Genomic DNA, 13,958 nt, shown 5'->3' with positions numbered 1-13,958 from the left:
GTAGTGCAGAGCGATATATGTGATCATTATATATGATGATCCCTATACCTTGGCTTTACAGCTCTATTCTACTCTACCTTCCTTATAGCATGGCAGCACACACAGACACACACTCACAAGCATGCATGCTGGAACTATACAACGCAAGAGACCAACACTTTACCAGTTTTCTCACCACCCAACCTCACCTCCCTGTACGTCAGATCACACTATAAAGTATCGGAGTAGAAGGAGATAAGTTATGGGTGGGGGGGGGGGCTATACACCACACTCACCAGGGCTGTTGCAAGCCTATGGTGGTCTGCCTGGCGTGCATGATGTCACTAGATGGGTAATGACTTGTGTGGGTGGAGTTGTCATTTCTCTGGAATCCTTGTTTTCCTCTGATATTAACAGTGGCATGTTTCTGAGGTGGGTTGACTCCTTTTTCAAGCTTTTGGGGTGGTTTCGTTCTTGACAAACACACAAAAAACATACAAACTTGTAACATACTGTATAGTATATGGATCTCACAAGAACCACTTGGACAGGAGGGATACTTTTGCTTTTCCACTTCAACATGGATGCCGTTAACACCTTGTGGATTTGCAATTTCTTGATGCAAGCGTCCTCTGTTTGCATTTTCAGTAATGGATCAGTGCATGTCTGTCTCTAACCACCAATCATGTCATGGTAATATATGCTCTTCTTTTTCTTTGTTTATCTGCAAAGCCTGTTGTGTGCAAATATATGTAAATGTTATGACGTGTCTATGAACATCTTACCACACATGTATTTTTTATAATTGTCCCAGAAATGGACTTCTCCTAGGCCTAGTCAAATGCTTTTCTCATTCCTGTCTCCATGCTTCATATTCGCCCAAAGGTCTTTTTCTTAAGTGTTTGTTTAACCTTTTGTTTCTTGCCTGCCCTGAGGTCACAAAATCAGAGGGTTCAGATTAGACAGCTTTGAGGGAGTCTTAGACAGCTCTCTTTGGTTGAACCTAGGGCTGGTACGGTGACCGTATTACTGCCACACCTGCGGTCACGAGTCTTGATTGCAGTCAAATTCCATGTGACCGTACTCATGGTAATTAGGCTTCTCCAAGCTCTGATGCTGCTGATGGTCATTAATAACCTACCAAACTTGTTAACTGCCTGGTACCCCCGCACTATTATGTCCCTCTAATCAATCTGACATCAATGCAAATGTATTGAAAATCTAATCAAACACTTCACTTCAACGCTCATGTTGCGCAACATTTCTAACAGCTATGCAATTGCGTGAGAAAACAGAGTGATGGCCTCTATTAAAAAGAGGAGTATCCCATCCGCTTTCTATAGGCTAGGCCTACTACATTTATTTCTCAACTTTCCTAATGTTAAGAAAATATTAAGTACATTGCTTATCTTTACAACAGGAGTATAGCCTACATGGCTGGCATGAAAATGAACCACAGGAAAAGCATCCTCCATTCGCTATTTAAGTGGACAGATGACATGTCTTTTTTTTCCCGCTGCCCCTCTTTCGAGACAGGTGCATGATAATGGTCCAAATTTCACACACATATTATTTACTATATGTAAAGACTAGATTAAATCAAGAATGGTCTTGATGGGTGACAATATTAGACTATCACTTGTGAATGATGCCCAGCTTAAGACAAACAGCGCATGCTGCATGTAGCCTAGCTCATAGGCTTGTGTTTTTAAAGTGGTCAAATAACCTCTTAAAATTAAGCACATTAATCTGCTTTACAAGCGGTGTAGAGCCTAACTGGCATACATACGCAGTGCTTGAGTTTCAAGTTTGGGGAAGATAATTTTCACCATAAAATTAATTTTCACCTTTTATAATAAAAGCATCACGTGCATAATCGTATTTGTGGTCACTTTTGAGAATGGTGTTTTCCTGCTAATGGAACATTTGATTAATAGCCTACTGCCGTATGCACATTGCTGCGCTTATAATGTGACAGCCTAATAGTTTATCAACATTTTAGGTTAACTTCTTGATGCACCCATCCCGTTACCGGGATCATTTTCGTCAACATCCGCTGAATTGCAGAGCGCCAAATTCAAATTAAATTACTAAAAATATTTACATTTCATGAAATCACAAGTGCAATATAGCAAAACACAGCTTAGCTTGTTGTTAATCAACCTGGCATGTCAGATTTCGAAAAAGCTTTTCGGCGAAAGCCGAATAAAATAACAATAAACAAAATGAATCGCTTACCTTTGATCTTCAGATTTTTGCACTCACGAGACTCCCAGTTACACAATAAATGTTCATTTTGTTCCATAAAGATTATTTTTATATCCAAAATACCTCCATTTGGTTGGCGCGTTATGTTCAGAAATCCACAGGCTCGAGCGGTCACGACCAGGCAGACTGAAGTTCTAAATACTATCCTTAAAGTTCATAGAAACATGTTAAACATTTTTTTATAATCAAAACTCAGGTTGTTTTTACAATATATAATCAATAATATTTCATCCGGGACTGTAGCTTCTTCAATAGGAGAGAGAGAGAAAATGTCTGCTCCAAGCTGTTGCACATGCAAGACGCTGCTGGCACCCAGCCATACAATGACGCGATGTGATCTTTCTCACTCATTTTTCAAAATAAAAGCCTGAAACTATGTGTAAAGACTGTTCACACCATGGGAAAGCCATAGGAAAGGAATCTGGTTGATATCCCTTTAAATGGAGCGAAGGCAGGCAATGGAATAGAGAGCTTTCAGGAAAAACAGCACTTCCGGGTTGGATTTTCCTCAGGTTTTCGCCTGCAATATCAGTTCTGTTATACTCACTGACAATATTTTGACAGTTTTAGAAACTTTAGTGTTTTCTATCCTAATCTGTCAATTATATGCATATTCTAGATTCTGGGCTTGAGAAATAGGCAGTTTCATTTGGGTACGTTTTTCATCCAAACATCAAAATCCTGCCCCCTACACTCAACAGGTTAAACGTTCTCATCTGTTGCGTCAAGCTCATTGTGTCAAACAGGTTTTTTGATGCTAGTGATGCTAGTGGTTGTATTAATTTGGAACCTATCTGAGTGTTTGGAATATTTATTTATTGCACAGAATAGAATAGGTCAACCTTTCTACTATGGGGGATAGTAGATTGACATAGGCTAGTGCTTTTGCTGTTCGTTTTTTTGCATACTCATCTTGTTGGCTGATGAAAAGTAAAGTAAATGTGGACTGTACTTCCAATATCTTCAAAATGCGCCTTTGAATTGGATAAGGACACACAAGGTTACGTCCCCGATGTGTCCGTCTTCACTTATAGCCTGTGAGAAAGACTCGATCACGTGACTGAAAGCCATGTGACTGAGAGGTGCTTCGGCACGCAGCGGGAAGAAGTGGCACAACGGCAACTGGCCGCTAAAGGCATGGATTTCTTTTTTAGGGTATTTTCTTTTTTTCAGCTGGGAAATTTGAGGGATTAAAGTGACTAAAGTGTGTACAGCCTGTGCAAAAAACAAAGCTGAGCTCATGGCTTTCATGCAACTTTTTTCAAATCATCATTCGTCGCATCATGCAGCCTAGAATGTATTAAAAATCAAATCGTACCGCCCAAAATTTGTATCACAACTAAAGTTACATAAATAACTCTAAATTAAGCATGTAAGAGCACCTGTTTCTTTGTTAACCGCTCAACACAGAACAGCCACATGTGCGTCCTCAAATCGTTTGGAGAAAATATCCTTTCTATTTTTTTCAGCTACAGTATGTTCAATTGTATTCTTAATATTATAAAATAATGCCAAGGAATTCTAACCAAATCTTGTCTGCTAAATTAACTAGTGTAGCCCACAGCTATATGGCATAGCCAGATCAAGACCTAACGAACATACAGTGGGGCAAAAAAGTATTTAGTCAGCCACCAATTGTGAAAGTTCTCCCACTTAAAAAGATGAGGCATGTAAATTTCATCATAGGTACACTTCAACTATGACAGACAAAATAATAATAAATGTATTTGCAAATTATGGTGGAAAATAAGTATTTGGTCACCTACAAACAAGCAAGATTTCTGGCTCTCACAGACCTGTAACTTCTTCTTTGTGGCTCCTCTGTCCTCCACTCGTTACCTGTATTAATGGCACCTGTTTGAACTTGTTATCAGTACAAAAGACACCTGTCCACAACCTCAAACAGTCACACTCCAAACTCCACTATGGCCAAGACCAAAGAGCTGTCAAAGGACACCAGAAACAAAATTGTAGACCTGCACCAGGCTGGGAAGACTGAATCTTCAAAAGGTAAGCAGCTTGGTTTGAAGAAATCAACTGTGGGAGCAATTATTAGGAAATGGAAGACATACAAGACCACTGATATCGATCTGGGGCTCCACGCAAGATCTCACCCCGTGGTGTCAAAATGATCACAAGAACGGTTAGCAAAAATCCCAGAACCACACGGGGGGACCTAGTGAATGACCTACAGAGAGCTGGGACCAAAGTAACAAAGCCTACCATCAGTAACACACTACGCTAGGGACTCAAATCCTGCAGTGCCAGACGTGTCCCCCTACTTAAGCCAGTACATGTCCAGGCCCGTCTGAAGTTTGCTAGAGAGCATTTGGATGATCCAGAAGAAGATTGGGAGAATGTCATATGGTCAGATGAAACCAAAATATCACTTTTTGGTAAAAACTCAACTGTTTTTCTGCAAAGGGACCAGGACGACTGATCCGTGTAGAGGAAAGAATGAATGGGGCCATATATCGTGAGATTTTGAGTGAAAACCTCCATCAGCAAGGGCATTGAAGATGAAACGTGGCTTTCAGCATGACAATGATCCCAAACACACCGCCCGGGCAACGAAAGAGTGGCTTCGTAAGAAGCATTTCAAGGTCCTGGAGTGGCCTAGCCAGTCTCCAGATCTCAACCCCATAGAAAATCTTTGGAGGGAGTTGAAAGTTCGTGTTGCCCAGCAATAGCCCCAAAACATCACTGCTCTAGAGGAGATCTGCATGAAGGAATGGGCCAAAATACCAGCAACAGTGTGTGAAAACCTTGTGAAGACTTACAGAAAACGTTTGAACTCTGTCATTGCCAACAAAGGGTATATAACAAAGTATTGAGATATTTTGTTATTGACCAAATACTTATTTTCCACCATAATTTGCAAATAAATTCATTAAAAATCCTACAATTTGATTTTCTGGATTTCTTTTCTCATTTTGTCTGTCCTAGTTGAAGTGTACCTATGATGAAAATTACAGGCCTCTCTCATCTTTTTAAGTGGGAGAACATGCACAATTGGTGGCTGACTAAATACTTTTTTGCCCCACTGTAAGTACAATGCAGAGTATGCTATTCTGTTCTTCTGAAATAGACTACATTTTCTTCATATCATGTTTCTTTAGACCTCTCAAAAACATAATGGATTCATTGTGATAGTGTAGGCTACATTACATGGATTTATTAGACATTTATTGAAATGTAGATATTCCAAAGTTCTGCATCAGTGGCTTGTAGGCTATGCTAAATGTGTTTATGTTAATTAACGGTCAATTACAAAATGTAATGACCTCCACAGCCCTAGTTGAACCAGACTAAAAGCTCAGTTGGTAACCTGTTTCACTGTTTCCTCGCTCTCCTGTGCCCTCAGAGACCTGTGAGGATGAGGACCCGGAAGTAGAAGTTGGCAGCCATGATTTTGAGCCGGGCACCGAGATGGATCAGGGTATGCAACCAACTTTTTCAACAAATCAACTGTTTAATTATCTAATTATTAATTGAATACTAGAGTGAGGTTTCACAGAATGTGTATGAACAAATGTAATTTATGAGCTATGATGACAGCAAGGGTTAGACTGGTGAGGTACATTATCGGGTTCAAAGATGCACTTGTTAGTACATTGTTAGGGCAGAGACATGAGCATCTCATCATTATATACATATCTCTGGTATAAGTGAGTTCACCAGGAAGTTACATCACACTTACCTCTCACCTCTCACTACAGATAAAACAATTAGCCAGATATTTCACCAGATGTATAACTTTGAAGCATCTGGTTGGCACTTCCACTCACAACCAAATATGGTGAATTACACTACCATTCAAAAGTTTGGGGTCACTTAGAAATGTCCTTGTTTTTTAAAGAAAAGCAAACGTTTTGTCCATTTAACATCAAATTGATCAGAAATACAGTGTAGACATTGTTAATGTTGTAAATGACTATTCTAGCTGGAAACAGCAGATTTTCTTAATGGAATATCTACATAGGCGTACAGAGGCGCATTATCAGTAACCATCACTCCTGTGTTCCAATGGCACGTTGTGTTAGCTTATCCAAGTTTATCATTTTAAAAGGCTAATTGATCATTAGAAAACCCTTTTGCAATTATGTTAGCACAGCTGAAAACTGTTGTGCTGATTAAATTAGCAATAAAACTGGCCTCCTTTAGATTAGTTGAGAATCTGGAGCATCAGCATTTGTTGGTTTGATTACAGGCAAAAAATGGCCAGAAACAAAGACCTTTCTCCTGAAACTCGTCAGTCTATTCTGGTTCTGAGAAATGAAGGCTATTCCATGCGAGAAATTGCCAAGAAGCTGAAGATCTCATACAATGCTGTGGACTACTCCTTCACAGAACAGCGCAAACTGGCTCTAACCAGAATAGAAAGAGGAGTTGGAGGCCCCGGTGCACAACTGAGCAAGAGGACAAGTACATTAGTGTCTAGTTTAAGAAACAGACGCCTCACAAGTCCTCAACTGGCAGCTTCATTAAATAGTACCAGCAAAACACCAGTCTCAACGTCCAGTGAAGAGGCGACTCCGGGATGCTGGCCTTCTAGGCAGTGTTTTGCGGGTACTATTTAATGAAGCTGCCACTGTGTTTCTGATCAATTTGATGCTATTTTAATGGACAAAAAAATAGCTTTTTCTTCAAAAACAAGGACATTTGGACGTGACCCCAAACATTTGAACAGTAGTGTACATTATCGAGTTCTAAGATATACTTATTGTCTATATTATTACAGAAGACATTCCCTCCGACGCAGAGGATGAGGCTCTTCTACACCAGTCAGAGATCAGTGAAGCGTTTCCTGAAGAGGACAAGAAGTCGGAAAGTCAGGGGCTCGCCTTCAGCATTGAACAGTCTAGTGTCAGTCCAGTGAAGTTAGTTGGGGAAGTTGTGCTCTTGCCAGTCAAACCACCGACTCCACAGCCTGATTCACAGGTAAGAAATGTTAGTAACACTTTACATTAAGTTGCCCTTATTACTCACAATGTAGGAGTTACATAGGCTTTACTATATAATTACATGGTTATCGTGTTGTTGCAAAATCAGTTATTACACAATTGGAACATGGAATGTGTAATTACACATTCACTTGCTGAAGGTTATTCCACATGTGTAACTTTATGTTATTACACATTTTCTTGTTCCGCTATGTAACTGTTTTGTTATTACATGTTTGAAAGTCACCTGTGAATTACAATGTTAACAACTCAAACCAAAATCTGACCTTGTTACATGTTACTACAAGGTGCCACTACCATTGAATCCACATGTAATACCAGAGTTTATAAATAGGCTTAGACCTGTTAACAACAATTATAACAAGGAACACCCTGTCACTAACTACCAGTAATTTTCTGTAACTATATTGTTCTAATGTTATACTTGATTTGGTATAACCTTTGAGCCAGGTCATAACATAAAAATAAACACAATATAGTTACATAGGATCTACTTAATTGTCATGTTTTAAAATTTTTTATTTCACCTTTATTTAACCAGGTAGGCTAGTTGAGAACAAGTTCTCATTTGCAACTGCGACCTGGCCAAGATAAAGCATAGCAGTGTGAACAGACAACACAGAGTTACACATGGAGTAAACAATTAAACAAGTCAATAATACGGTAGAAAAAAGGAGAGTCTATATACATTGTGTGCAAAAGGCATGAGGAGGTAGGCGAATAATTACAATTTTGCAGATTAACACTGGAGTGATAAATGATCAGATGGTCATGTACAGGTAGAGATATTGGTGTGCAAAAGAGCATAAAATAAAATAAATAAAAACAGTATGGGGATGAGGTAGGTAAAAATGGGTGGGCTATTTACCGATAGACTATGTACAGCGGCAGCGATCGGTTAGCTGCTCAGATAGCAGATGTTTGAAGTTTGTGAGGGAGATTAAAGTCTCCAACTTCAGTGATTTTTGCAATTCGTTCCAGTCACTGGCAGCAGAGAACTGGAATGAAAGGCGGCCAAATGAGGTGTTGGCTTTAGGGATGATCAGTGAGATGCACCTGCTGGAGCGCGTGTTTTACGGGTGGGTGTTGCCATCGTGACCAGTGAACTGAGATAAGGCGGAGCTTTACCTAGCATGGACTTGTAGATGACCTGGAGCCAGTGGGTCTGGCGAAGAATATGTAGCGAGGGCCAGCCGACTAGAGCATACAGGTCGCAGTGGTGGGTGGAATAAGGTCCTTTAGTGACAAAACAAATGGCACTGTGATAAACTGCATCCAGTTTGCTGAGTAGAGTGTTGGAAGCAATTTTGTAGATGACATCGCCGAAGTCTAGGATCGGTAGGATAGTCAGTTTTACTAGGGTAAGTTTGGCGGCGTGAGTGAAGGAGGCTTTGTTGCGGAATAGAAAGCCGACTCTTGATTTGATTTTCGATTGGAGATGTTTGATATGAGTCTGGAAGGAGAGTTTACAGTCTAGCCAGACACCTAGGTACTTATAGATGTCCACATATTTAAGGTCGGACCCATCCAGGGTAGTGATGCTGGTCAGGCGTGCGGGTGCAGGCAGCGAACGGTTGAAAAGCATGCATTTGGTTTTACTAGCGTTTAAGAGCAGTTGGAGGCCACGGAAGGAGTGTTGTATGGCATTGAAGCTCGTTTGGAGGTTAGATAGCACAGTGTCCAAGGACGGGCTGGAAGTATATAGAATGGTGTCGTCTGCGTAGAGGTGGATCAGGGAATCGCCCGCAGCAAGAGCAACATCATTGATATATACAGAGAAAAGAGTCGGCCCGAGAATTTAACCCTGTGGCACCCCCATAGAGACTGCCAGAGGACCGGACAGCATGCCCTCCGATTTGACACACTGAACTCTGTCTGCAAAGTAATTGGTGAACCAGGCAAGGCAGTCATCCGAAAAACCGAGTCTACTGAGTCTGCCGATAAGAATATGGTGATTGACAGAGTCGAAAGCCTTGGCAAGGTCGATGAAGACTGCTGCACAGTACTGTCTTTTATCAATGGCGGTTATGATACCGTCTAGTACCTTGAGCGTGGCTGAGGTGCACTAGTGACCGGCTCGGAAACCAGATTGCACAGCGGAGAAGGTACGGTGGGATTCGAGATGGTCAGTGACCTGTTTGTTGACTTGGCTTTCGAAGACCTTAGATAGGCAGGGCAGGATGGATATAGGTCTGTAACAGTTTGGGTCCAGGGTGTCTCCCCCTTTGAAGAGGGGGATGACTGCGGCAGCTTTCCAATCCTTGGGGATCTATAGGGGTAGGGGTTGCGACAATGGCGGTGGATAGTTTCAGAAATAGAGGGTCCAGATTGTCAAGCCCAGCTGATTTGTACGGGTCCAGGTTTTGCAGCTCTTTCAGAACATCTGCTATCTAGATTTAGGTAAAGGAGAACCTGGAGAGGCTTGGGCGAGTAGCTGCGGGGGGGCGGAGCTGTTGGCCGAGGTTGGAGTAGCCAGGCGGAAGGCATGGCCAGCCGTTGAGAAATGCTTGTTGAAGTTTTCGATAATCATGGGTTTATCGGTGGTGACCGTGTTACCTAGCCTCAGTGCAGTGGGCAGCTGGGAGGAGGTGCTCTTGTTCTCCATGGACTTCACAGGGTCCCAGAACTTTTTGGAGTTGGAGCTACAGGATGCAAACTTCTGCCTGAAGAAGCTGGCCTTAGCTTTCCTGACTGACTGTGTGTATTGGTTCCTGACTTCCCTGAACAGTTGCATATCGCGGGGACTATTCGATGCTATTGCAGTCCGCCACAGGATGTTTTTGTGCTGGTCGAGGGCAGTCAGGTCTGGTGTGAACCAAGGGCTATATCTGTTCTTAGTTCTGCATTTTTTTAACGGAGCATGCTTATCTAAAATGGTGAGGAAGTTACTTTTAAAGAATGACCAGGCACCCTCAACTGACGGGATGAGGTCAATGTCATTCCAGGATACCCGGGCCAGAAGTGTTTTAGGGAGCGTTTGACAGTGATGAGGGGTGGTCGTTTGACTGCGGCTCCGTAGCGGATACAGGCAATGAGGCAGTGATCGCTGAGATCCTGGTTGAAGACAGCGGAGGTGTATTTGGAGGGCCAGTTGGTCAGGATGACATCTATGAGGGTGCCCTTGTTTACAGATTTAGGGTTGTACCTGGTGGGTTCCTTGATGATTTGTGTGAGATTGAGGGCATCTAGCTTAGATTGTAGGACTGCCGGGGTGTTAAGCATATCCCAGTTTAGGTCACCTAACAGAACAAACTCTGAAGCTAGATGGGGGGCGATCAATTCACAAATGGTGTCCAGGGCACAGCTGGGAGCTGAGGGGGGTCGGTAGCAGGCGGCAACAGTGAGAGACTTATTTCTGGAGAGAGTAATTTTTAAAATTAGTAGTTCGAACTGTTTGGCTATGGACCTGGAAAGTATGACATTACTTTGCAGGCTATCTCTGCAGTAGACTGCAACTCCTCCCCCTTTGGCAGTTCTATCTTGACGGAAGATGTTATAGTTGGGTATGGAAATCTCAGAATTTTTGGTGGCCTTCCTGAGCCAGGATTCAGACACGGCAAGGACATCAGGGTTTGCAGAGTGTGCTAAAGCAGTGAGTAAAACAAACTTAGGGAGGAGGCTTCTGATGTTGACATGCATGAAACCAAGGCTTTTTCGATCACAGAAGTCAACAAATGAGGGTGCCTGGGGACATGCAGGGCCTGGGTTTACCTCCACATCACCCGCAGAACAGAGGAGGAGGAGGAGGAGGAGTAGTAGTATGAGGGTGCGGCTAAAGGCTATCAAAACTGGTCGCCTAGAGCGTTGGGGACAGAGAGTAAAAGGAGCAGATTTCTGGGCATGGTAGAATATATTCAGGGCATAATGCGCAGACAGGGGTATGGTATGGTGGGGTGCGGGTACAGCGGAGGTAAGCCCAGGCACTGGGTGATTATGAGAGAGATTTTATCTCTGGACATGCTGGTTGTAATGGGTGAGGTCACCGCATGTGTGGGAGGTGGGACAAAGGAGGTACCTACCCAGGCGCAAGCAACTTAATGTAACGTGAAACCCAGTAGGGTATAACCTTTATAATTACTATGTAGTTACAATGTAACAACCTTTGTAGTTGCAATGTAACAACCTTTGCGGACACTAGTCTAAACAGGATAAATTAGGAGACAGGACAACTTTTAGTTACATTATAGGTACAATCTTTAATAACCCACCATGTAATTACAATATTGTTACAAGGGATATACACTGAGTGTACGACACATTAAGAACACCTGCTCTTTCCATGACAGACTGACCAGGTGAAAGCTATTATCCCTTAATTATGTCACTTGTTAAATCCATTTAAATTAGTGTAGATCAGGTATTCCCAAACTGGGGTACGCGCAATGCCGTCGGTGTACGCCAAATAAAAATGTGATTGGTATAAAAACATTTTTTAAATACTTTAAAAAAAAAATCTTCACGTTTTCAAACAGTCATCTATATTTTCCAATAGGTCTATACATTTGAGGTTTTTTTCTAGCCTGAGTAGCCTCGTTTCACTGCCAAAAATAAAATTAAACAAAATAACAACAACTACAGGTAGACTACAGGTAGACTAGTCAAATAATTAACATCCAATCAGGAATTCCACTAACGTAGCCAAACGTAGCTGCTGCTCATTCCGTTTGCTCTAAAATTGATAAATGGTTAAAACAAGTTAGGCCCGGGTCCATAGAGACACATACCAGCTCTACTGGTTGTACTGCTACTACCAGCAGTACTACACCTGCACTTGTTGAAGGCACAAGTTGTTCTGCTTCCACGAGCACATCCAATATAGCATCAGTAATCCTACCTTTGTTGTTAGCCCAGCTAGTAACAACATCTGATGCAGTCGAAGAGATACTGCCCCCTTACCTGGGAAAGCACCGAACGAACAACAGATGGGGACGTTGGACCATCGAAGAGGTGAAAATATGATGATGACTACATTGATTTTGGGTTCACTTAAACGAAATGTCTCTTTTTCAGGACCCTGTCTTTCAAAGATAATTCGTAAAAATCCAAAATAGCTTCACAGATCTTGATTGTTAAGGGTTTAAACACGGTTTCCCTGCTTGTTCAGTGAACCATAAACAATTAATGAACATACACCTGAGGAACGGTCGTTAAGACACTAACAGCTTACAGACGGTAGGCAATTAAGGTCACAGTTATGAAAACCTAGGACACTAAAGAGGCCTTTCTACCGACTCTGAAAAACACCAAAAGAAAGATGCCCAGGGTCACTGCTCATCTGCGTGAACGTACCATAGGCATGCTGCAAGCAGGCATGATGACTGCAGGGCAATAATTTGCAATGTCCTAGCTTTGAGACGTCTAAGACAGCGCTACAGGGAGACAGGATGGACAGCTGATCGTCCTCGCAGTGGCAGACCACGTGTAACAACACTGGCACAGAATCGGTACATCACACCTGCGGAACAGGTACAGGATGGCAACAACAACTGCCCGAGTTACACCTGGAACACACAATCACTCCATCCGTGCTCAGACTGTATGCAATAGGCTGAGAGAGGCTGGACTGAGGGCTTGTAGGCCTGTTGGAAGGAAGGGTCCTCACCAGACATCACCGGCAACAACGTTGCCTATGGGCACAAACCCACCGTCACTGGACAAGACACGACTGGCAAAAAGTGCTCTTCACTGACGAGTTGCAGTTTTTCTCACACCAGAGGTGATGGTCGGATCCACGTATATCGTCGAAGGGATGAGCGTTACTCTAGAAGCGTATTATATGGTGAGCTACCGAGTGGCTAGGACAGGCAAGCCCCATACAATTGTGGAGGACTTGGCTGGGAAAATGCTGGGGGAAAAGGCCCAAAAAAACTATACATACAATGTCTCCATCAAACAACACTGTTTCACAACGCATCAGTGACATGGCTTTGCATACAAGCCAGTGAATTCTATGCGTTACAGCTGCATGAGTCAGCAGATGTGGTGGGCCTGGCACATCTCCTGGTATACAGTTGAAGTCGGAAGTTTACATACACTTAGGTTGGAGTGGTTGAAACTCGTTTTTCAACCACTCCAAAAATGTCTTGTTAATAACAAAATATCGTTTTGGCAAGTCGGTTAGGACATCTACTTTGTGCATGACACAAGTGATTTTTCCAACAATTGTTTACAGACAGATTATTTCACTTCTAATTCACTGTATCACAATTCCATGACATACACTAAGTTGACTGTGCCTGTAAACAGCTTGGAAAATTCCAGAAAATTATGAAGCTTCTGATAGGCTAATTGACCAAATTTGAATCAATTGGAGGTGTACCTGTGGATGTATTTCAAGGACTACCTTCAAACTCTGTGCCTCTTGGCTTGACATCATGGGAAAATCAGAATAAATCAGCCAAGACCTCAGAAAACAAATTATGGTTCTTCCTTGGGAGCAATTTCCAAATGCCTGAAGGTACCAAGTTCTTCTGTACAAACAATAATACCCAAGTATAAACACCATGGGACCACGCAGCTGTCATACCGCTCAGGAAGGAGACATGTTCTGTTTCCTGGAGATTAATGTATTTTGGTGCGAAAAGTGCAAATCAATCCCAGAAAAACAGCAAAGGACCTTGTGAAGATGCTGGAGGTAACGGGTACAAAATTATCTATATCCACAGTAAAATGAGTCCTATTTCGACATAACCTGAAAGGCCGCTCAGCAAGGAAGAAGCCACTGCTCCAAAACCGCCATAAAAAAGC

At 42.3% G+C, this 13,958-nt stretch overlaps 1 protein-coding gene across 1 annotated transcript in view; it reads left to right on the top strand.

Moving 5' to 3' along the window:
* Positions 1–13,958, top strand: part of LOC115134075 (protein-methionine sulfoxide oxidase mical3a-like) — a 119,472-nt gene that overhangs the window by 79,711 nt on the left and 25,803 nt on the right. Inside the window, 3 exon segments of the mRNA XM_065022435.1 lie at positions 628–672; positions 5,612–5,686; positions 6,989–7,188. Coding sequence (XP_064878507.1) covers positions 628–672; positions 5,612–5,686; positions 6,989–7,188 — 320 coding nt within the window.

This window comes from Oncorhynchus nerka, linkage group LG9a, assembly GCF_034236695.1.
Source record: "Oncorhynchus nerka isolate Pitt River linkage group LG9a, Oner_Uvic_2.0, whole genome shotgun sequence".
Classification (NCBI taxonomy): Eukaryota; Metazoa; Chordata; class Actinopteri; order Salmoniformes; family Salmonidae; genus Oncorhynchus; species Oncorhynchus nerka.
The sequence above is the reverse complement of the archived record's forward strand: the minus strand, read 5'-3'. Positions and strand labels throughout refer to the sequence as shown.